The 24,173-nt window shown below is 49.4% G+C and overlaps 1 protein-coding gene across 1 annotated transcript in view; it reads right to left on the reverse strand.

Moving 5' to 3' along the window:
• Positions 1-23,971, reverse strand: part of ZNF185 (zinc finger protein 185 with LIM domain) — a 78,393-nt gene extending 54,422 nt beyond the window's left edge. Inside the window, exons 1-13 of the mRNA XM_065411332.1 lie at positions 23,947-23,971; positions 21,023-21,161; positions 19,687-19,761; positions 17,154-17,192; positions 16,222-16,293; positions 15,013-15,093; positions 14,286-14,366; positions 9,328-9,411; positions 8,104-8,142; positions 6,250-6,333; positions 4,962-5,045; positions 4,230-4,310; positions 3,703-3,786 (exon numbers count right to left, since the gene is read on the reverse strand). Of these exons, the coding sequence (XP_065267404.1) occupies positions 3,703-3,786; positions 4,230-4,310; positions 4,962-5,045; positions 6,250-6,333; positions 8,104-8,142; positions 9,328-9,411; positions 14,286-14,366; positions 15,013-15,093; positions 16,222-16,293; positions 17,154-17,192; positions 19,687-19,761; positions 21,023-21,161; positions 23,947-23,971 (968 nt within the window). The remainder of the gene's footprint in view (positions 1-3,702; positions 3,787-4,229; positions 4,311-4,961; positions 5,046-6,249; positions 6,334-8,103; positions 8,143-9,327; positions 9,412-14,285; positions 14,367-15,012; positions 15,094-16,221; positions 16,294-17,153; positions 17,193-19,686; positions 19,762-21,022; positions 21,162-23,946) is intronic.
• Between the last annotated feature and the right edge of the window lie 202 nt (positions 23,972-24,173).

Genomic DNA, 24,173 nt, shown 5'->3' on the forward strand with positions numbered 1-24,173 from the left:
AGGGAGTTGGCTGATGTGATTGCAGAGCCATTGGCCATTATCTCTAAAAACTCGTGGCGATCGGGGGAGGTCCAGGACAATTGGAAAAAGGCATATATAGTGCCCATCTTTGAAAAGAGAAGAAGGAGAATCCGGGGAACTACAGACCGATCATCCTCACCTCAGTCCCCAGAAAAATCATTGAGCAGGACCTCAAGGAATCCATTTTAATATAATATATGGAGATATACCTATCTCATAGAACTGGAAGGGACCTTGAAAGGTCATCAAATCCAGCCCCTTGCCTTCACTAGCAGGACCAAGTACTGATTTTTGTCCCAGATCCCTAAGTGGCCCCCTCAAGGATTGAACTCACAACCCTGGGTTTAGCAGGTCAGTGCTCGAACCACCAAGCTATCCCTCCCCGTTTTGAAGCACTTGGAGGAGAGGAAGGTGACCATGAACAGTCAACATGTATTCACCAAGGGCAAGTCATGCCTGACCAACCTGATTGCCTTCTATGATGAGATAATTGACACTGTGGATATGGGGAAAGCCGTGGACTTGACTTTAGCAAAGCTTTTGATACGGTCTCCCACAGTATTCTTGCCAGCAAGTTAAAAAAGTATGGATTGGATGAATGGACTATAAGGTGGATAGAAAGCTGGCTAGATCGTCGGGCTCAACGGGTAGTGATCAACGTCTCGATGTCTAATTGGCAGTTGGTATCAAATGGTTTTGTTCAACATCTTCATTAATGATCTGGATAATGGGATGGATTGCACCCTCAGCAACTTTGCAGATGACACTAAGCTGGGGGAGAGGTAGATACACTGGAGGGTAGGGATAGGGTCCAGCGTGATCTAGACAAATTGGAGGATTGGGCCAAAAGAAATCTCATGAGGCTCAACAAGGACAAGTGCAGAGTCCTGCACTTAGGACGGAAGAATCTCATGCACCGTTACAGGCTGGGGACCGACTGGCTAAGCGACAGTTCTGCAGAAAAGGACCCAGGGATTACAGTGGATGAGAAGCTGGAAATAAGTCAACAGTGTGCCCTTGTTGCCAAGAAGGCTAATGGCATATTGGGCTGTGTAGTGGGGCGGCTGCCCCACTCCTGGAGAATTTAGGCTGCCACAGGCCAGTGGGCCTGCGCAGACGGGCAGCCAATCAGAGAAGGGCTTAGTGGGAGCCAATCGGGGCCCAGATTGGAGACAGCCAATCAGGGCCCGGCTCAGCCCTATAAAAAGGCTGCTCAGGAAGGGAGCAGTCAGCCTGTCCCAGACCTTCATGGGAGAAGGTCTGTCTCCAGAGGGGAGACTAGCACCTGGGAGAGCGCAGTGCTGGGCAGGCCTGGGGGAGCAGAAGGGAACTCCAGCCCGGGGTCTGCCAGACTGCAGGCCCTGAGGGGAAGGGACTAGCCAGCGCAAGGCGCCGAAGGGGAAGCAGCCCAGGGACGTGGACAGACGGAGGGGAGAGAAGGAGGACAGCGAGGCTGCTGCCAGAGGGTCCCTGGGCCGGGATCCAGAGTAGAGGGTGGGCCTGGGTCCCCCCTTGCAGTACATCCAGCCATCGGCCGTAGGGAGCGGCCATTATAGACTACACCAGATCCCTGACAAGAGGGATAGACTTTGGGGGTGTGTGGTTGGACATGGTGGCTGGGGCGTAGAGAGACTGCTGATCAACTGCCCCCCCCTGCGGAAGGGGGTGTGGATGGACTAAGGGGCACTGCCGTAGGGCAGTGGTCTGGAAGAGGATGCCACGAGCTGGTGAGTGACGCGGGCTCAGACGCCAACCAAGGGTGAGGCAACGGGCGGGACACCACCGAGAGAGGGTGCTCCACTGGACTGAGCTAATTCCCAGAGGTAACCAGCAGGAGGCGCTGCGGTGGTGAGTCCCAACCTTGTCACAGGCTGCATTAGTAGGAGCGTTGCCAGCAGATTGAGGAAAGTGATTATTCCTCTCTATTCTATTTGGCACTGGTGAGGCCACATCTGGAGTACTGCATCCTGTTTTGGGCCCCCCACTACAGAAAGGATGTGGACAAATTGGAAAGAGTCCAGCGGAGAGCAACAAAAATGATTAGGGGGCTGAGGCACATGACTTGTGAGGGGAGGCTGAGGGAACTGGGGTTATTTAGTCTGCAGAAGAGAAGAGTGAGGGGGGATTTGATAGCAGCCTTCAACTACCTGAAGGGGGGTTCCAAAGAGGATGGAGCTAGGCTGTTCTCAGTGGTGGCAAATGACAGAACAAGGAGCAATGGTGTCAAGTTGCAGTGGGAGAGGTCTAGGTTGGATATTAGGAAAATCTATTTCACTAGGAGGATGGTGAAGCATTGGAATGGGTTATCTAGGAAGGTGGTGGAATCTCCATCCTTAGAGGTTTTTAAGGCCCGGCTTGACAAAGCCCTGGCTGGGTTGATTTAGTTGGTGTTGGTCCTGCTTTGAGCAGGGGATTGGACTAGATGACCTCCTAAGGTCTCTTCCAACCGTAATATTTTATGATTCTATGACTTTGCGGCTGGTGAAAGAGGCTGTATGGCAGTCAATTTATCCACAGCACAGGAAGCCTCACTGCAAGCTTCCATCACACACTGCATCACCAACCTGCCTCCCACCTGAGCTGGAGACACAACCTCTAGGCACAGGAGGGAAGTGTGATGGTGTATATGTTCCCCATCTCTGGCTGAGCAAGAAAGGGGTTAATCCCCTTTGCTGTGCTGAGAGGAGGTGTCTACCCCTTCAAGAGTGTTGGGGAAAGGGATGATACAGGTGTTTCTACTAGTGGTCTGGACCTGTTTGAAGGGGCTTACAAGCCATTTGTCCCTTCCCCTTTGGTATTTAAAGCAAACTAGACTCATTTGAGAGTTCTGGTTCTTTCTCAACGATTGCTAGAGCTGAGCTCTGGGGGAGGGATAGCTCAGTGGTTTGAGCATCCTTGAGGGGGCAATTTAGGGATCTGGGGCAAAAATCTGTCTGGGGATTGGTCCTGCTTTGAGGTTGGACTAGATGACCTTCTGAGATACCTTCCAACCCTGATATTCTATGATTCTAAGCTGCCAGGCCTGGAGAAAGGAGGTTGCTACTCTGGTCTAGTAGGCTGCTGGGAGCTGGAGTTGGCAGCTGTTTCTCCTAAAGGTGGAAACTATACAAATGAGTAGAGTCTTCTGAGGTGGGAGTGGGGATCAGGGGAGGGAAGAGAGAGAGGGAAAGGAAGAGGGGAAACTTCCAGGGCATGCAATGTCTTAAACACCACCTGCCCTCAGGGTGAATTCTCATGGTAACATTAGTGCAGGGGCTTCAATTTGCATCTTCCTCTCCTCTCTTTCTCCAGCACACGTGAATCAGTCAACAGTCAAACCTGATTTGAGATCCTGCTAGATGAAATGAGCTATATAAATGAGCGCTACATTACTGATCTTATGCTGAAGGTAAGTAGGGCAGTGGTGGGCAGCTTTCATTAGAGATGTGGGGAGAACACCCACAACAGCTACTTCTGAATAGAATGTGCTCCAGGGGTAGAAGAGGCATTTAGATACTTGCCATGCTACCTTCATGTCAGGCTGCCCCATTTTCCTGGTGTGATGAAGTGGGGATTTTCCCTTGTTATGTTGTATGTGAGTCTTACTGTTGAGCCTATATGAGTTTTACAACATCTATTTCACTCTCTGCACAACGCTCATTTCACTGCAGGAGGAGGGAAGGTGTTTCATACGGACTCTACCTTTCCCCTGTGGAAATGGTGGTGGCTTTTGGAATCGATTCATCCCAGGAGATCAGGTCAGGCTCCTCTTTAACTGGTTTGTCACTAGTAACAAAAAAACAAAAGTAAGACTCGGTATGTAGTACTTGTACTGTAGCCTAATATAACTTACTGAAATATAATACAGGGTGCATAGGAAAAAACAGAAAAATATACTGGGGGATAGTCCACTCTGCTCAAGCTAATCATATAAATCAGAGCCACCATGGACCTGTTCAGCTGCTGTGTCTATTTTCTCGCTCTGCCAATTGTTCCTTACAGTGTAATCTTTTTTCACTCTTTGCCCTGCCTAGCTCAAGTAACAGCGATCCCCTTTGTCTTTTGGGAGACTATCCCACACACGGAATGATTGCACTGGTAGGAGTGGCCATGTCAGATAACTCCCACCATGGCCAGTGCTCTATGATCATGCATTTGCTGCAATAATGAGACACAGGGATCTATTCATGACCTTAACTAAGGGAACATCAACACAGTCTGAACTTTACCTTTTCTCTGGGGAGGAGGTGACTCTCAACTTTATTTCACTTTGAGGCATTGGCTTGGGGACATTTATAACTCTTTCTTCACTGATAAATATAGAAAGAAAGTTGCAATTAACCGGCATGCTACCACAAACTCATTGGTACATCCAAGTCCTCTACAGTTATTGAAGTTCCATATAGCAAAGGAAGACAGAATTTAAAAGGAAATGCCAAAAAAATAGGTCTGAAGCTTGTTCTGATCCAACCAAATCATAGCAAACAAATTCTGCGCCGTGAACGTGAGAGGGAAAAGAACTCCACTAACATGGGACAAAGTAAGCAAATGAGTTTCTTCCACCCATGGAAGTCTGAATCTGAGGAAAGGACAGAAGGATCTCTGAAATAGACAAAGGGTATAACCTAGGCCAGAGGAGGTCTGTATAAAAGAAATGGGTAGCAAGCCTTCTCAGCTGGACCGGCGGGTATAACTGAGATTGGGGCAGAGGAGATCTGAATATGGGGAAGCCAGCAGCTCCCATCTACTCCTGGGTAGAACAAACTAAGTGCCTCACTGCTTCCTCATTGGGCAGAGCAGCGTCTTTCTCAATGCTGAAAGGAACCACCCGTTCCTTAGTGGAGTTAGTAAAGGCAATAGCATAGCAAGTGGCACCCCCGGCCACAAAAAGTACATATGAGTTGGGAGCACCCACTGGCATGCAGGCTCATTTCATGTAACAAACTCCACAGCAACTCTACCTTCTGCCCGTAGCCAGAGCGGGTTTGGATGTTGTTGCTTCACCTGGAGAAGTCCCAACAGGCTTCTCCTCATCCACTTTATCACTGATAATCACAATAAATAATAATTAATAAAACACAAGATAAAGTGTGAATGCCCCCCTGCTTTCCAAGACACCCAGTGCTGCACTGAACACTCCATCCCAGATAGAAATGCGTGCACATGGAGTGAAGGTCTGCTCCCTGCAGCAGTGCAAGGAACACTTCTGAAATACTGAATAAACTGTTCTTCTGGATCGGATCGCTTCCCCTCTTCCCACAGGAATCAAAATGGAGCTCAGGTATTCCTGATGTTCATTGCAAGTGGTCTTGACACTTCACAGTGATTACGTGAGTTTAGAGTGTGTGCATGACCTTACCTGGGAAGCTCCTTGTCTGGCTTTTTAGCTACTTTTGTGCCTGGGCTCTGGTGCAGCACTGGAGGGAGCCACAGTGACTCAAACTCAAAAATCTCTCCCACTGTGATTGGCAGGTGTACAGCTTGCTGGGGGCAGTTGGGAGCCCACTAGGAAAAGTAAGGAATGGCTCCCTTTGGCCCCATTCCCACCCCTGCCCTTTTGTCCCCTAGAATTAGTTGACCTGTTTCTTTTGGCCCCCTCCCCTCTTCAGCAGGGGTGGCCAAGGTTGTAAAAGAGTTTAAGGCCAGAAGGGCCCACTAGATGATCTAGTCTAACCTCCCATAGAACACAAGCCACCAGCATCACCCAGCACCCACACACCAAACCCAAAATGAGACCAAAGTAGAGGAGACCACAGGAGACTAGACTATTACGTGCCACAGGCAGAGAATAGAAGGGACTGAGGTGCACCAGTGCCCAAAACCCTGCATTGGCAGGGAAATGATGAAGTGAGAGACACCCAGATAATCCTGGCAAGTGACCTGCACCCCCACAGTGCAGAGGAAGGCAAAACCCACCCAAGGTCACTGCTGATCTGAGCTAGAGGAGAATTCCTTTCCAACTCCACATATGGTGGCCAGTTAGACCCTGAGCATATGAGCCAGCCAACCACCTGAGAGAGAGAATGCTCAGTGCCACCTCAGAACTCTGGCCTAACCTGCCTATGGTACCATCTCCAGCCATAGCCATTCTTGGTGCTTCTTGTGGGAGGGGACCCTCCATCATCAACTGTGGTCAGAAAGACTGTCACCTTTCACCAGCAACTACCTTCAGTGTCACACAGGAAGACAAGCTGGAAAATGGACCCCATCCCAAACACACACAGAGTAATCCAGAGTCAGGGACACTACCTTTTGCCACCAAGACCGAACCTTGATGAAGCCGGAAGGATCTGACTCTGCATGCGCAGTCCTCCTTCCTCCTCAATCTCAACCCTTTCAGGATGAAAAATAAAGACACAAACATCACATCATTCCACACACATGCACACACACTTGTTCAAACATTTTATTTAGTCTCCCCTCATGCTGTAGAATTTTTCTCTGCTCATCTTAGGGTCAAACTTTGCTTCTGTCCCTGGAGTCCACAGCTGGACTTAACAATGAATATGTTGTTAACTGGCTGAGTGAAGCAAGCCCTTACCCTCACCTCGATAGCCTTTCTTTGTGTGGGACTGACTGCTCAGGAAGTTAAAAGCCCAATGGTGACCCTGATTGCAGGGGTCAATCTCTTCTGGAAGAGGAAAGGAAGTGGGTCCCCATGATCTCCCAATCACAATTCCAGGATTCCTGACAATCCACGGCTGTCATCTTCCAGTTCAATATCTAGGGCTATGTCTACACTGCGCACCTTACAACCAGTGATGAGCTGCCAAAATCTTAACAACCGGTTCCCTCCTCACCCCACGAGGGGGTCATGGCCCACCCCCTGGGACTCCTGTCCCATCCAACCCCCTGCGTTCCTTGATGCCCCCCCCACCCCAGGGACCCCTGCCCCATCCACCCCCCTTCCCTGTCCCCTGACTGCCCCCCGCCGCTCCATCCAACCCCTCCTCTCATTCCTGATGGCCCCGCGGGACCCCTGCCCCATCCAACCACCCCTTCTCTCTGTCCCCTGACTGCCCCTGGAACCCCTGCCCCTGACTGCCTCCCACCGCCCCATCCAACCCCTGCTCCTTCCTGACTGCCCCCCCCGGGACCCTTGCCCCCATTCAATCCCCCTGTTCCCTGGCCTCTGACCGCCCCAACCCCTATCCACCTCCCCATCACCCCCCCGAACTCCCCTGCCCTCTCTCCAACACCCCTTCCCTGCTCTCTGCCCCCTTACTACAGTCCAGCCACAGCCGGAGCCGGGCGGCCGGGGACGCGGGGCCGGGCAGGGACGCGGCCAGAGCTGGGCAGGGCCAGAGACCAGCCCGGGCGCATGGCCCTCCTCGCTCCCCCCCTTCCCCTACCTTAGCTCCGTCTTCCTGGGCCTGAGTGGGAAGCCTGCTTGCTTTCTCAGCCCTCCCAGGCTTCCCGCGCGAACAGCTGATTTGCGGGAAGCAGGGGGGAGGAGAAGCAGGGCGGAGCATTCATGGGAGGAGGCAGAGCTGAGGTGAGCTGGGGCCACGGCGGGGAGCGCTTGTTAAATTTAAATGCCCTTTTAGAACCTGTTGTCCCACGCGGGACAACCGGTTCTAAAAGGGCTTCTAAATTTAACAACCGGTGCGAACCGGCTCCAGCTCACCACTGCTTACAACGGTGCGGCTGTGCCACTGCAGCCGCGCTGTTGTAAGGTGCACTGTATAGCCATTTTGTCTCCTGGCGACAAAATAAAGCCACCTACAACGAGGGGTGGTAGCTTCAAGGCTGAGAGCGCAGCTTCCGCTAATGAAGTCCTGTCCACTCCTGTGCTTTTCGTCGTTAAAACTTTTGTTGTTCAGGGGGGTGTTTTTTCACACCCCTGAGCAAAAAAATTTGTAATGATGAATGTGCCAGTGTAGACATAGCCTAAGTCGCCGTGTTCATCCCACTAGGAGCTTTCCAGTGCCAGTATAAGTCAGCCCAGATGGATGGGTCCAGCCTATCTAGGCATTTTCCCTGCCTCCAATTTCACACCAGATGGAAACGCCAAACCCTAGCCCTTAGTAGAAACCACTACACTGAGATGGTACCATAGAAGGGGAGTTCTGTAATTTTTGGGGCACAGAGCCAATAACTCACCTCTTGGCAATGAAGGGTGATACTTCTTGTGTTGGGCTTCTGTAAAGGAGATACAAGGCAAAGATTGCATGAAGCCAGTGAGCAAACCTGGCATGTGGGCAGTTCTCACGGGAGGCGCTGAGACAAATTCAACAGAGACCTGAAGGGTGATGCTATTTTACATATAGGGCCACGTAATGCAGTTTGCACAGATTTAGCAGTGAGTGGGTATACAAAACCAATGTAACTTACACACCTAGGGGGCAAAAGCAGGAAAAGCATCTGATAAGAAGGTGTAAAATAAAGCCACCCCCTCTTATTTTACACCTTTCTTTTAGTAGTTTTTTTCTTGTTACACACAAAATCCTTCTGCCTCGGCATTTGTTTACGGCATTTGTTTTGCATACCAGCTGAATTCCAAATCAGTGCAAGGTACACTATCTTATTGCCCTTGTGTAAATTACACCACTTTATGTCACTGTTGTGGCACATTCCTTCTTTGCTTCTCCTATTCCCTCACAGGCACTGCCAGCCTCCCCGCCACCTCATTGTGCCACCCCGAGTTAGACCAAGAGGGGAAAAGATGCCCTTTAAGCTGCAAAAATTGCAGTTACTTGTCCTGGGAGATCAATCTTATTTTGACCAGTAGAACTGACCTTTACAACCCCCAGAGAAGAGGTGGATAGAGGAGCTTTCTACACCTGCAGTATCTCCTACATACTTACACTACTACTGTTACTGGAGCTGCTGCTGAGATGGGGACTCATAATATATGGTGAAAGACAGTCCTTGCCCCAAGGAGCTCATCTAAACTGGATGCAAATCCTGCTTGGAATCCAATTTCTTTGTGGGAGATTCTTTGGCCCATACTAATGTTTACAAGCCCCTTCTGCCCCTGCCCCCTCTCTCCCTGGTGCAATAAAGCTGGGCTGGAGAAAACAGGTGCTTGGGATGTTCTGAGCAGCCAGGCCTGAAAATATGGGTCTTAGTTGTGGGTTCTAGACAGTTAGGAATCATTTTTTCAAAGATTTCAGGCTGTTTTTCTTTCCTTTTGCTCCTTTCCCTCTCGGATGGGAAACACTTCAAAGGTCCTTCAGTGGATATGCCCAGTTCTACAGTTCCTTGGACTTTTCTCAGTTAGGACTTGTGGAAAGACTCATTGCCTTCAATGGATCAGGCCCATAAGTCCCTGTGAAACATTTGCTAATAGTTTCCCTTTCTGTTCACCCCTCCCATGAGACTCACCCATGGCTTTTCTTGGCAGCAGAGAGGACGTAAGAGCGCTCCCTGCTGGCTGTGCGCCTCAGTACACTGTTGGCTGCCTCTGTCCTGGAAGGGAAGGAAGAGATACCCCTGGGGGAATTCTACGCCACTGCGCAGATGCAGAATTTATGTCCCCTGCAGATTTCTTTGTTTCCCTGCAGAAAAATGACTTTCTGATAGGGAAGCAAAGGGCAGCCACAAAAGCAGTCATGCGACCCTCCCCAGCAGTATGTTTCGGGTGCACAGGGCAGCCGACAGAGAGGCAAATCACTGTGGGGAAGATACAGCTGGTGGCTCCTTCCCTGTGCCGGGCTCAGCTGCTAGTCCCGGCTGGGCTGGGGAGGACAGAACTTCATCTTCCCCTGCATGGCATCCAGGGCCATGTCAGCCCTCCCCCAGATTTCTCACCCTCCCGCCACCAGCTCTTCCTGCACCCATCGTTCCTCAGCTGCAGCGGGAGAGATCACTGTACAGGGAGCTGATCCCCCATCCATCCAACCCCCATGCATCCAGACCCCCTCATACCCAGACCCTCCCACCAAGCCTCACCCACCCCACACCCAGAACCCTCCCAATGAGCCCCACTCCCCCTGTACCTGGACCACCCTGATGAGCACCAGCACCTGGATCCCCAACCTACCGAGCCCCAACCGGCTGCACTTGGGTCCCAACCCCCATAAGCCCCACTCCCCCAGCATCTGGCTCTCCACACTGAGCCCCCCAAGATTCCACTGCTGAGCTCTATCCCCACACACTCAGACCCCACTGCTAAGCTCTAACCACCTTTACCTGGATCCTCCTGCAGAGTCCCATTACCGTTGCACCCAGAACCCCCCAAGTAAGCCCCTGTGCATGTAGATCCCCCCGCACCCAGATCCCCCACTGAGCCGCTTGCACCCAGATTGCCCCACACAGAACCCTCTCAACCCACACCTGGATTCCCGCCCCAATAAGCCTCTCCACACTTGGCTCCTGCCTGCCCATACCTGGTGCACCTGGCACGGAGGTGCAGGGCTCTGGGGTGTTACTGGGGCAGGCCTGGTCCTTGCGCTGTGTCAAGGTCAGGTGCAGCCTTATCGCTGAGTCCATGTCCTGGGGGTGGGAGGGGGAGCTGCACAGTGACCTCCTACCTCTGTGCAGCCAGTGCCCTGTGCTCCCCAATGCCATGCTGGAGCCTTCACATTTATTTGACAAATAAAATTTGCAGAATTGTAAAATATTGTGCACAGAATTTTAATTTTTTTGGCACAGAATGCCCTCAGGAGTAAAGAGAGCATATTCCAGTGATGAAGGTGGGAGGCAGGAGACTGAGACAGTAGGGGGCTAGAGGTGAATGAGTCACTGAAGGCTTGTACCAGACTCCGCTGGAAAGAACATAAATCAAGCAAGAGCCAAGGGTAGTAACAATGGCCTATCTGTCCATTTAATCTGTACCCATCACTGTGGTGGCCAGGTATCAATTCCCACCTGCATACTATTTATACTGTGCTAGGCGTGTACGTAGCTCTGTGCAATGGGTGAAATGTGCCAAGCAACCAATAGAGTCCCTAGCTCAAGGAGATTACTGTCCAAGGGCAATGAAAGGTTGCAATATGGTACATAATAAAACAACGCAAATACAGAGTGTGGGGCCTGGGCTTCACAGCTGGATTGCTGAATGGACCAGGTGTGTCTATACAGATTCATTTGAAGATTTTGGTACCACTAAATGTGGATGGGGTGCTGCCAACCTCAGTTTTTTGCCCACAGTGGAATGTGGGCAAAATCATAGAATCATAGAACTGGAAGGGACCTCGAGAGGTCATCTAGTCCAGTCCCCTCCACTCATGGCAGGACTAAGTATTATCTTGACCATCCCTGACGGGTGTTTGTCTAATCTGCTCTTAAAAATCTCCAATGATGGAGATTTGACAACCTCCCTAGGCAATTTGTTCCAGTGCTTAACCACCCTGACAGCTAGGAAGTTTTTCCTAATGTCCAACCTAAACCTCCCTTGCTGAAATTTAAGCCCATTGCTTCTTGTCCTATCTTCAGAGGCTAAGAAGAACAATTTTTCTCCCTCCTTGTAACAACCTATTATGTACCTGAAAACGGTTATGTCCCCTCTCAATCTTCTCTTTTCCAGACTAAACAAACCCAGTTTTTTCAATCTTCTCTCACAGGACATGTTTTCTAGACCTTTAATCATTTTTGTTGCTCTTCTCTGGACTTTCTGCAATTTGTCCACATCTTTCGTGAAATGTGGCACCCAGAACTGGACACAATACTCCAGTTGAGGCCTAATCAGCGTGGAGTAGAGCAGAAGAATTACTTTTCATGTCTTGCTTACCACACTCCTGCTAATACATCCCAGAATGATGTTCGCTTTTTTTGCAGCAGTGTTACACTGTTGACTCATATTTAGCTTGTGGCCCACTATGACCCCGAGATCCCTTTCCATCTTACTCCTTCCTAGGCAGTTATTTCCCATTTTGTATGTGTACAACTGATTGTTCCTTCCTAAGTGGAGTACTTTGCATTTGTCCTTATTGAATTTCATCTTATTTACTTCAGACCATTTCTCCAGTTTGTCCAGATCATTTTGAATTATAATCCTATCCTCCAAACCACTTGCAATCCCTCCCAGCTTGGTATCATCCACAAACGTTATAAGTGTACTCTCTATGCCATTATCTAAATCATTGATGAAGATATTGAACAAAACTGGCCCAAGAACTGATCCCTGCAGGACCCCACTCGTTATGCCCTTCCAGCATGACTGTAAACCACTGATAACTACTCTCTGGATACGGTTTTCCAACCAGTTATGCACCCACCTTACAGTAGCTCCATCTAGGTTGCATTTCCCTAATTTGTTTATGAGAAAGTCATGTGAGATAGTATCAAAAACTTTACTAAAGTCAAGATATACCACATCTACCGCTTCCCCCCATCCACAAGGCTTGTTACCCTGTCAAAGAAAGCTATCCGGTTAATATGACATGATTTGTTCTTCACAAATCCATGCTGTTACTTATCACCTTATTATCTTCTAGATGTTTGCAAATTGATTGCTTAATTATTTGCTGTATTATCTTTCCGGGTACAGAAGTTAAGCTAACTGATCTGTAATTCCTTGGGTTGTCCTTATTTCCCTTTTTATAGATTGGCACTATATTTTCCCTTTTCCAGTCTTCTGGAATGTCTCCTGTCTTTCATGACTTTTCAAAGATAATCGCTAATGGCTCAAATATCTCTTCAGTCAGCTCCTTGAGTATTCTAGGATGCATTTCATCAGGCCCTGATGACTTGAAGACATCTAAGTAATTTTTAACTTGTTCTTTCCCATTTTAGCCTCTGATTCTACCTCATTTTCACTGGCATTCACTGTGTTAGACGTCCAATCACCACCAACCTTGCTGGTGAAAACCAAAACAAACAAGTCAATAAGCACCTCTGCCATTTCCACATTTTCTGTTATTGTTTTTCCCCGCTCATTGAGTAACATCCCTACCCTGTCCTTGGTCTTCCTCTTGCTTCTAATGTATTTGTAGAATGGTTTCTTGTTACCACTTATGTCTAGCTAGTTTGATCTCGTTTTGTGTCTTGGGCTTTCTAATTTTGTCCCTACCTACTTGTGTTATTTGTTTATATTCATCCTTTGTAATTTGACCTAGTTTGCACTTTTTGTAGGACTCTTTTTGATTTTTAGATCATTGAAAATCTTCTGGTTAAGCCAGGTGGTCTCTTGCCATACTTCCTATCTTTCCTACATAGTGGGATAGTTTGCTCTTGTGCCTTAATAATGTCTCTTTGAAAAACTGCCAACTGTTTTCAATTGTTTTCCCCTTAGACTTGCTTCCCATGGGATCTTACCTACCAACTCCCTGAGTTTGATAAAGTCTACCTTCTTGAAATGTATTATCTTTATTTTGCTCTTCTCCTTCCTACCATTCCTTATAATCATGAACTCTACCATTTCATGGTTCCTTTCACCCAAGCTGCCTCCATTTTCAAATTCTCAACCAGTTCCTCCCTATTTGTCAAAATAAAATCTAGAATAGCCTCTCCCCTAGTAGCTTTCTCCACCTTCTGAAATAAAAAATTGTCTCCAATACATTCCAAGAACTTGCTGGATAATCTGTGTTATTTTCCCAACAGATGTAGTTCTGAGTAGTTGAAGTCCCCCATCACCACCAAGTCCTATGCTTTGGATGATTTTGTTAACTGTTTAAAAACAGCCTCATCCACCTCTTCTTCTTGGTTAGGTGGTCTGTAGTAGACCCCTACCATGTCATCACCATTGTTTTTACCTCTTTTATCCTTACCCAGAGACTTTCAACAAGTCTGCCAAAATATATGTTTCCATTCCTAAAGTCCCATGCCAGAAAAAGGTACTTCTGAAAATATGATTTCAAGTGTCAGGAATTCTGATTCGCTGCTTCTGAGGCAGTGTTCCAGGAAGTCCCGCCTGACAGAGGAAGTGATGTGAAAGCTAGAGCTTGGCCTGAGCTATGGAAGTTCAGATCTGGATTTAGATCCAAATGCAAAAATATCCAGACTTAGAATTCTGGAGCTCGGGTCTGGCTACAGAAAGTGGCTTGCTCACTTTACTCCCAGGATAATCCTGAGTCTTTACACCATTTTTTCCATCCATTCACATAGACTGTATGTAGCTGATGGGTTCCCCACCTCCTCTCACTCACTAGGAAATTAATTGGGCCATACTGTCATTTTGAATCATGTCAGGCTTTTAATTATATTTTGTTAGGAGCCCGGAGGCCTGGGGGCATTGATGCACTCTATATAGAAATGCATTATTATTCTGACTGGCTCAGCTAAAGTTTTCATAAACTTGACCTGCATGATGCTGGTAGATAAGATGAAAAGATACTTTCTGTTGTGTCCATTGAATCCCCAAAACCCCTGCATGGAAAGATATTGGCTGCAGCAGTTTGTACCTCTTCTTATGTTCATCTGGGGAAAAGGATGGTTTCTCTTCATCTGACTCCACTGATATTTGCCTGACATTGAATGGAGCCCTGAATCCAAGAGAAGAGGAGAACTATGTTAATGGCTTCGCTTTTGTACCTAGTAATAAAAGAATTTAAAGCAATGGATACTGGATAACAGACTTTGAAGCAGCCTTAGCCAGGTGAGCATAGATGATGAGATGACTTAGAGGTAGACGTCAGTGCAGCACCTAAAGGAATCCTGACCCTCATTCATGGGAGAGGCACTTTTATTTTCCATGCACAATGGTGAAAACATATCCCTGTCCAGGTTTTCTGATTTACAGGGCTTGAGCCTCAACAGATGATAATGTTGAATGCTCAGCCAGAACCTGCTTTGATCAGAAAAATCAGGCAGTGGCCTGGCAGCAGGCCCAGACATGAGATTTCTGCATTTCTTGCTTTCAGACAGGTCACAGATACGGCAAAGCAAGCATCCCTTGTGGTAGTTTGGAGGCTTCTGACTCCTGTCCCAACTGGGTTTACTAAGAACAAAATTCACCCCATGCAGAAGGAAGCTCCACACAGTAACTTCTTTTAAAATGAATGGCAGTGGAATGTTCAGCAAGCCAAGCGATCAGCCTGGCTGAGCAGGTGGCTCCATCATGCAGGCGACTGCACCAGGCGAGGCCCTGCAGTTGGATAAGCAGTGCACTGCTCCTCTTGGTACACTCACAGTTTCTTGTAATCCTCAGTTGTCATCTTGTATCCGGAGGAGAAGTGGGGGAGGTTGGCACTCTTAGCCTGAGCTGCAGCACTGCAGATAACACAGTCACTTCCATTAATGTGACACTTGTGACCTCTTGCCCTCCCGCCAGCTTCCCTCCCATGCAGATTCGAGAATGTTTCACAAGAGAAGGGCAAAAAGGATGACCTAATGGATCATGTTGATTACTTTAGCCAGTGTATGGACAGCACATTGTTCTTCTGAGCTGTCCTGGGCCCAGGATATGATATGACAGATATGAGGGCCCAGTAGTTTCCCAAGGGCTCCTGAAAACTGTCATTACTAGGTTTGGAATCCCCCTCCATCACACAATCCTATCTTGTTACAAGGAGAGAGAGACACACATCTTGTAACACTGCTCTCTCTAGCATTATCCACTGGACAGTAAAGGGGGAAATGCCTGGGTGTGCCATGGTGGCAAAGAAGCCATAAATCACCCTGCCATGGGGAAGGCACAGGACTGGCTATGCTAGCTTTGCAACTCTCCACCCCCCAAGTACTCCTCATGCCAGGGGCATGTAATGAGCGCTCAGGAGTAGGCTAGTGGCAGGCTGGGGGTGAGAGGTGTGTGACCACAGCCTCACCCCACCACTCCAGCTTTCAAAAATAAACAACAACATCATCATCATAATAAAATATTTTTGTTATTTTTGTGACATGTTTGTTACAATGATTATTGAATGAAACCATCATGGACATTTTCTCAAGGTTCCTACCCACCCCAAAAAGCTCTAATCAGCACATGATTTCTGGGACAAGCATCCCAAGATTAAAAAAATGAGGGCACGCCCAGAACACTCCCACTCCAGACAACTTCCGGCAGCCTTCTCGGAGGTCAGTGATGGGCCAAGATGAACCTTTCCACTATGTGCCACAACCAGTTCAGTTTAGAGATGGCATGAAGCCTCAGAATTGGGATCCGAGTTTGGAGTTTTGAATGCGCTTCAAGTGCAGCGGGTTGGGTCCAAGTCTCTCTAGCTTGTTAGACGCTTCATCGTCTCTGGATTCTGAATTGTGGTTGGAGTGGCTCTGCCAGAGTTTAATGGAGATCTGTGGGACTCTACAGGCACTGTATGAAATCAAAGACTGGGCACCAGTGTATGCAGAATATTCCAAAATGCCAAGCAGGTCTTGTATGAAGAATAGGATCAGACAAACCTTTTCTGCGTGCCATTGGAATAGAAGGTGCTCTCGGGCGGAGTCTTGTCAATGGTCCTGGTGAACACCCCCCTATAGGAAGAGGAGAACTGTAGTTAGATGCAGGGCCATCTTAGAACCAAACTTACAGAAAGGCTCAGGGAGCCATTGAGAAAGGCCCTAGAGGAGAGGACCATGCTAAAGTGGGCCCCAAATCTGTCTCTCCATCAAATCTATTAAGCTGCAGATTTTCCTCATAGATTGCAGGGCTCTCATCACCTCCACTACATTATGATCTGTATAGCCTGATGAGGATGCACTGCCCAGCCTCGCATTCCATGGAAGTATGATGACTTTGTGACCCTTGAGTGTGTACAAGGATTCATCCAGCACCCAAAGGGTAACGGAATTGTGAGAGGAATTGAATACACCTAGCATTTTGGCTAATGCAAGGGCCTATGTCTCATGTTGAGGGCAAGATGTTGGGTCAGAAACAGATTAAACCATTCCATGGTCATAGTCAATACTTAATCAGCTCCCAAATGGACTTGGGAGTATGGCAATACAGGATACATGATCCTCTGTCAGACCACAGAAGACCAAGTCCACTGCTGGTCAACACCTAGTGCTGCAATGGAAGGTGAATCCCACAGTGCTCGGAGTTTCTAGTGCACTGTTGTTTACAAGGGACTGGAAGAGACTTCCTGACACCCCCACCAAGTGACCACCTTACTCCTCAGGCTACGAGATCTGATTTCCCATCACTGCCAGGGCTCTGCTTGTTAAGCACCCAAATATGTCTACCCACAGGGGATCCCCACAGTCAGACATCACCATAACAGTGAAACACAGGTGATATTGATATTTCACCCATTTTATCCTCTACTGTCTTAGCCTCTGTCACCTGCAGCCCCAGTGATTCTATCTCCGGGGATGGGGCTCTGCATACCAACCTGATGAGGTAACCGGAGGTGGGCTTGGAACCTGGCAACCTACACAGGGAATAGAAATCAAAAACTCACAAGGAAGAAACGGGAGCAGCAATATCCATAGGGTACAAGGCTGTCAGTGCACCAGGGCTTCTGGTGCTGTCCAAAGCCACAACAGTGGAAATCCAGAGCAGCGAGCCCCGTGATGCTATTTCACATCCCCATCCGAAGTTTATGTAGCCACTATTGTTTACAACTAGCTCCAAGGGATTTTTTTTACACTATTTCAGGATGTGCTATAAGGGGCTCTATCAGGAAACTGACTCATTCTTTAAAAATTTGTGCTGACTGTCTATTTAATTCCAGACACAAACATAAATCCACAGATGGAATATAAATGCATGGATAATGGATCAAACATTGTCTCTCTTATAGAACAACATATTTACATTAACTTATTCAAATGTCCATCTGCAGAAGGGGCCTGCTGTTCAGCTAGGGAAGGAGTTTGGAGAAACACTCCCTTAGGGGAACAGGAAGGAAACATTGTCAGATAGGGTTAGAACCAGCAAATTGTGACATGCTAAAAGGACTGACATACAAACCTGTGAAATATTGAGTCAGAAATGTCTTTCTGACAGTGAAAGTAGGACAGGGACTGGAGGAGAAGCAGCATAGGATTTTCAAAAGTGACTAGTCATTTGAGGTGCTTCAATGTTTGGGTGCTCAACCTGAGATACCTTAAAGGCTCTGATTTGTAGCAGCTGGGGCTCAGGTCCTCAGAGGTGCTTAGGCCTTTGAGGATCTGGGCTTTGGTGAGTCTGGCCCCTTTTAACATGTCTCAGGTTGGGCACCCAGAATCACTACATGCTCTTGGAAAGCTTGGCCCATTAATTATTTGTATTGCAGTAGCATGTGAGAATCCCAGTCACGGACCAGGACCCCCATGCTGGGCGCTGTACAAACAGAACAAAAAGACAGTGGTCCTCGTTACCATCGGGTTTCTGAGCACCTTGCTCTCCCCCTTACCTCAGCTACAGCAGACTCCACTCCTCCCCTTTCACTGCAAGGTGAACATGCCCCCGAAGGCATCACATTGCCAATGTCACAGGGGTGTGCACGGGGGGGGGGGGGCAAGCAGGGGCACAGACCCCCCAATCAGTGGGGGCACAGAACTCCTCTGGGGCGGGAAGACCGAGCTCCTCCAGCCTTGAGGCTGCAGGGGGAGATCCAGATCCTCCAGCTGCCGGGTGAGAGCGAACTCCACCAGCCATGGGGGGCAGGCATGGAGAGCGAGCTCCACCGGCCCTGGGGCACAGAAAATGCCGCTCCAAAAGTGGCCAAATTTTTATTCCAGTGCACTCCCCTGCAATGTCACAAATGTTGCTGTTATTATCTATTGTGCCCCAATGTGCATGTTGCTTTACAGGAAGGCCTCAAGCAAAGGCCCTCCCTGGAGAATCCTGCCAGCTAAGGAGAGGGGGAACGCAAGGAGAACTGATAAGAGGTCATGGAGGAGAAGGGGGAAGCGGCAGCAAACCGCTCACAGGAGAGTTATTAATGAAAAATTCAGATCGGCGAGGACTGTCACTTTTCAGCAATGGGACTGCAGCCAGCAGGGGGCTCAAACACTGGGCTAATCGCTGCCCCATGTTTTTATTTTCTTAGGATCTGAACAGCTGGATCCTTATCCCCAGGCAGCACACTGGCACAGGGATCCACCTGTATCCATAAGCTTGCAGAATCAGGGCCATCCAAAGCACCTTGCCAGCACACGGATCCACCTGCATCTGTGAGCTTGCAGGCTTAGGGCCAGAGGTGGATTAAGGTTTCCTGGGGTCCTGGGTCAGAGCAAGTGGGGGGCCCCTCCCTACCCCTTCTGCCTGCAGTCCTGCCCCTTCTGCCTGTGGCCATGCCCACGGCCACACCCCATTCTGCCCCTTTCCCCTGCAACCCCACCCCTGTTCCACCCACGGCCGTGCACCATTCCACCTCCACACACACACTGTTGCCCCACAACCCGTTTGCTCCTTTCTGCCTCCCCCTCTGTTGCTCTAACACGAGAGAAGCCATGGCAGGGAATGAGAGCTCTTCTAGTCCTGGGGCCGCAGCGAGGGTCCAGGCGCCGTGGCTTCCCCCACCCACTCCCTGCTTGGCGCTTCTGCTAGGGTTCTGAACTTCCGCCACACTGCGGTAGATTTCTGCTGAGGGTCGGGCACACATTTTTCCAGGGCCCCCAAATTGGCCAGGGCCCCTGGGCACAGGTCCCATCAGCCCACTGGATAATCTGCCACTGCTTGGGACCATACATGGCACTACGTTGGCACACGGATCCATCCGCATGTATGAACTTGCAGGATGGGGGCCATGCTCCGTCCAAGATGAATGCTTGCAGAATGCTGTGCTGAGCACAATGGGTGCAGCTCTCCTCCTGCATTACGTTTTATAACCTAATAATACCAGGAGTGGGTGTGAGGAGACCTCGAAGAACCCCATGTACAGGCAGCTGCAATGGCACTGCATATTTTTACCATCCCAGCCAGAAGCCTTCAGTTACCTGTCACCGTGGGGTGTAACAGATGCTGAGGCTGGGGATCCCCCGTCGATCTTGCCAGACCTACATGGTGAGTGCCTGGTGGGGGGGAGGAACAGAATCACAATGGTAACAGTCCCATTCACACAATTCTCAACTGCTTTAGACATGCCAAATGTGACAGTTATGTGAGTAAAATGCACCTCCAGTGCCATCCCATGTGCATGGCACATCGTGGTGCCAGTGTGGCAATGGCGTGCTGCAGCCAGGGAGGACTTCCAGAGGAATTCACCCATGAAGGAAATCCCGTGCAGGCAATGCTCCCTGAAGAACCACATTGGTGTCATCATACTCACCCAGCTCTTTCATCCACAGATCTCAAAGCACCTCACCATGAGGCAAGGAGCATTATCCCCATTGCACAGATGGGGAAAGTGAGGCACAAAGAGTGGGAAGTGACTTGCTCAAAGTCACACAGCGAGTCTGTGGCAGAGCCAAGCATAGAACCCAGTTCTCCTGAATGTTACTCTGGTTCACCCAGCCTCTGGGATTGCACTGTCTGCCTCCCTATTTTGCTGCTATTATTTAGAGAGCGCTCATGCTACAGATGGTGCTTTATAAACAAGTAGAGAGAAAAGTCCCTGCCAGAGAATCTACAGCATCCAAACTGGTGTGGGGATGGGGCATCCTGTGGTCAGCTGCCAGCTTGCTGATGCACTCAGGTTTCATCAGCACTGGGGAGGCTTGTTTAGAAAGGAGGGAGATTTTTTGTTTTGTTTTTCATTAAGCAGTTTAATAAAACACTGGCTCTTTAAGTGTCTGTATCCCAAGCTCTGCCCAGTGCACCTTGCAAGGGTAATGTTATGCCCCTGGGATCAGCAGGGGGTGGTGCAGAGCTAGCTGTGTTGGCTTTACAACACTTAGGGTCCAGGATTCCCCCACATGGGGCAACCTCCATCTGCCCACTTCTGGCAGCTTTGCAGCCCCTTTTTACCATGCCAGCAACCACAGGGCCAGAGCATTGGGCAGGACTGGCTCTATGAGTTCAGCTGATCCTCTCCCATTTGCAGTTGGACATCTCCTGGGGATTAAAAATGCCTCCGAGCTGCTGGGTTCATGGTTCTCTGGAAAGGTCATTTCCATTTAAACTATCAAAAGTAAATACAAGCAATGCGTCAATTTGATTGTGAGTTCACTGCCAGCCGCATGGCCTTGTGCCACCCTTAGGGAATACCTGACGGTGATGGGGTTGTCCCATGACTCCATTGAGTTTGGGGAAGGGACTCTACCAAAATAGCACAGAATTCTGAGAGGAAGGGGCAACAAGCTGTGGGTGGGTGAGACTGGTAACTCTACTTACAATGGGCTGCTCTTCATCTCCTCCTCATTGTCTGAGTTTTGTGGGTAGATCCAGCTCTTATCTCCTTTTAGTGTGGTGCGTACCTTCATCTGTCTGATGATCTTCTTGCGATCTTCTTCACTAGGTGGGATAACACCCCCTGATACAGAACAAGAGGAGATGGTTTAGGGGGATGTGTGGGACTGAGGGAATGGGCTTGTTGAATAAGCACAGAACTCCCACAAACCCATCCAGGAGCCATTCCAGTTGGGAAAAAAGCCAGCCCTTATTTCCCCCTTCTTATTCTAATAGATTTAAAATACCGAGGGAATCTTTCACCCACTCATACAGGCTTTGGCAGTTGGAATTTGCCAGCTGGCAAAGTCAGAGGCAGACTCCAGACTGGACTTAGAGGGCCACTTTACACTGGATATCCTGGCCTACAGGACCCTCTACTGGAATTCACAGACTCATTTGCTTGTGCTCCTTTAAGGGGAGTATTTAGCATGAATCAGTTGTTTTTCTACCACAGAGAACCAAAGACATTCAGGTGACTGTCTGCTCGCTTATCTAAAAGGCAGTATGTTTGCCTCCACATTCCCTCTCCCTGAATCTACTTAGAGTGGCTGAAGCTAATGCAAGTGTTAGGTTGGAAAAAAACATGTTTCTGGTTGTCATGCATGGTTTGCCATTTCTGCCACCTAGTGGTGAGACAAGTTTAGGACTTGCTCAATGGAAGGACGGACAGATCGAAAGAACATAGGAGTCCCTCCTGCAAACCTTGTCTAATGACAACCTCAAATTAGCGAACTAAAGAGACCCTTGCCTTGCTCATTTCTACCCTTCCATTCCCAATTGCTATTTCAAATGCAAGTGATCAATCCATGTCTTCCAGAATATCAGCAGGGTAGCGATCAGGCGAGAGAAAGCAGTTCAGGGGAGATGGGAGAGAGTGAGGGTTGGACAGGGTGGTGTTTGAGAGGACCAAAGAAGCCTAGGGAGGGGCTAGAGAAAGTGGAAGGCGCTGAGGAAAGCTAGGGTGTGGAGGAGCCGTATGTGGGGGGGAGGAGGGAAGAGGAATATCAAAACATGGATCAATCTTGCAGATTGCTAAACACTATCTGCAAGGGGCTGAGTACAGCTGGATGGAAAATGGGAATTTGCATGGGAAAAATCCCCATTCAAAATAGACTCCCCCTTGCATACAAACAATTTTCCCAGGAGAAAATTTTGAAAAATGAGAAGGTGTGAGGAAAGCTTGCTGCCAAAAAGCCTCCAACTTTTCCAGTTGGAAACCAGCAACAAATAGGGTTGCCAACTGTCTAATCACACAAGCCCAAACACCCTCGCCCCATGCCCTGTCCCGCCCCTTCCCTGAGGCCCCACCCTGACTCACTCCAACCCCCTCCCTCCCTCTATCGCTCGCTCTCCCCCACCCTCACTCACTTTCACCGGGCTGGGGCAAGGGGTTGGAGTGCGGGAGGGGATGCGGGCTCTGGGCTAGAGGTGGGGCCAAGGGGGCTCCGGGCTGAGCCTGGGGCAGGGGGTTGGAGTGCGGGAGAAGGTGTGGGATGCGGGCTCTGGGAGGGAGTTAGGGTGTGGGAGGGGTCTCAGGGCTGGGGCAGGGGTTGGGGTGCAGAAGGGGGCGCATGGTGCGGGCTCCAGCTGGGCGGTGCTTACCTCAGGTGGCTCCCGGGAAGCAGCTGGCATGTCTGGCTCCTAGATGGAGGGGCCAGGTGGCTCCGTACACTGCCCCTGCCTACAGGCACTGCCCCCACAGCTCCCATTGGCTGCGGTTCCCAGCCAATGGGAGCTGCAGAGTCAGCGCTCGGGGCGGGGGCAGCACGCAGAGACCCCCTGGATGCCCCTGGACGCTTCCGAGAGCCATGCGGAGCCAGGGCAGGTAGGGAGCCTGCCTTAGCCCCGCTGTGCCGCTGGACGTTTAGTGACCTAAAATCTCCTGGATTGGCTTCAGTAGCCTCTGGGAGATTGAGCCCAATTCTGCAAAACTCACGGCCAATCCAGGAGGGTTGGTAGCCCTAGCAACAAAGGGCCAGAAGGGTTCGGCCTGCTCCACACACAGATTTTGCACAAGTGAAACTATATCGGGGGGGGGGGGGAAGGTTACCACAGTAGTTACACTAGCACAACCCTGAATGTGGACACAGTTAGGCTTACCATATTGCAGGTTCCCAAAAAGAGGACACAATATGGGGGGCATAGTTGGGGGGGTGCAGAAAGGGCAAGAGTGTTCTGGGAGGGGTATTTGGGGAGTGCTGGGGGAGTGACAGTACTGGGAGGGATATTTGGGGGGTGTATGTGTGTACTGGTGGGAGTATTTGGGGTGTGCAGGAGGGGTGCGTCTCTATTGGGAGGGGTATTTGGGGGGGCCAGAGGGGTGTATGTATTCAAAAGTGTATTTGGGGAGTTCTGAGGGCGCATGTGTATTGGAGGGTATTTTGGAGCATGCAGAAACTGTGTGTGGGGTATTTGGTTGATTCTGGGGGGAGTACGTGTGTACTGGGGGCTATTTGTGGGGTGTGGCAAGAGTGTGCATGTATGGAGAGAGCAATTTCAGGGGTGCAGGATGGGTATGTATTGGGGGAGTATTTGGGGGGTGCAGCAAGGGTGCGTGTGTACTGGGAGGCGTATTTGGGGGTTCAGGAGGGGTGCGTGTGTATTGGGAGGGATATTTGCGGGGTGCTGGTGGTTGAGTGTGTATTGAGGGGTATTTGGGAGGGTGGAGAAAGTATGCCTGTGTACTGGAGAGGGATCTCACGGGGGTAAGGCTGAGAGGAAAGAGTAGGACCAACGACATTTCAGACATCATACACTGGAATAGGGGAAATCATAGATGTTAGAGTTCATATAACAAATAGCAAATAGCATGATCTTAAGGAAGGAGAGGGCTGCAAAGCAGCTTAGGTAGGGGCAAGATAAATCACCTTTGCTGACACCAAGAGACATCATGGTTCTCTTAAATTTTCTTCTACTTCAGTTCCCAGTTCAAGGTAATGGGTCCACCTGAAAAAATGAAAAAGCGGGAGAAACCCAAATTATTGCTCCAGTTATAAATGGTTTCCAGACAGGATCTGGGTGAGTGTGTGAATTACATATCACAGTAATATCACACTGGCAGAAATGAGACGGGGAAGGTCTATTTGCCCCTCTA

The sequence above is a fragment of the Emys orbicularis genome, chromosome 9 (genome assembly GCF_028017835.1).
Source record: "Emys orbicularis isolate rEmyOrb1 chromosome 9, rEmyOrb1.hap1, whole genome shotgun sequence".
Classification (NCBI taxonomy): Eukaryota; Metazoa; Chordata; order Testudines; family Emydidae; genus Emys; species Emys orbicularis.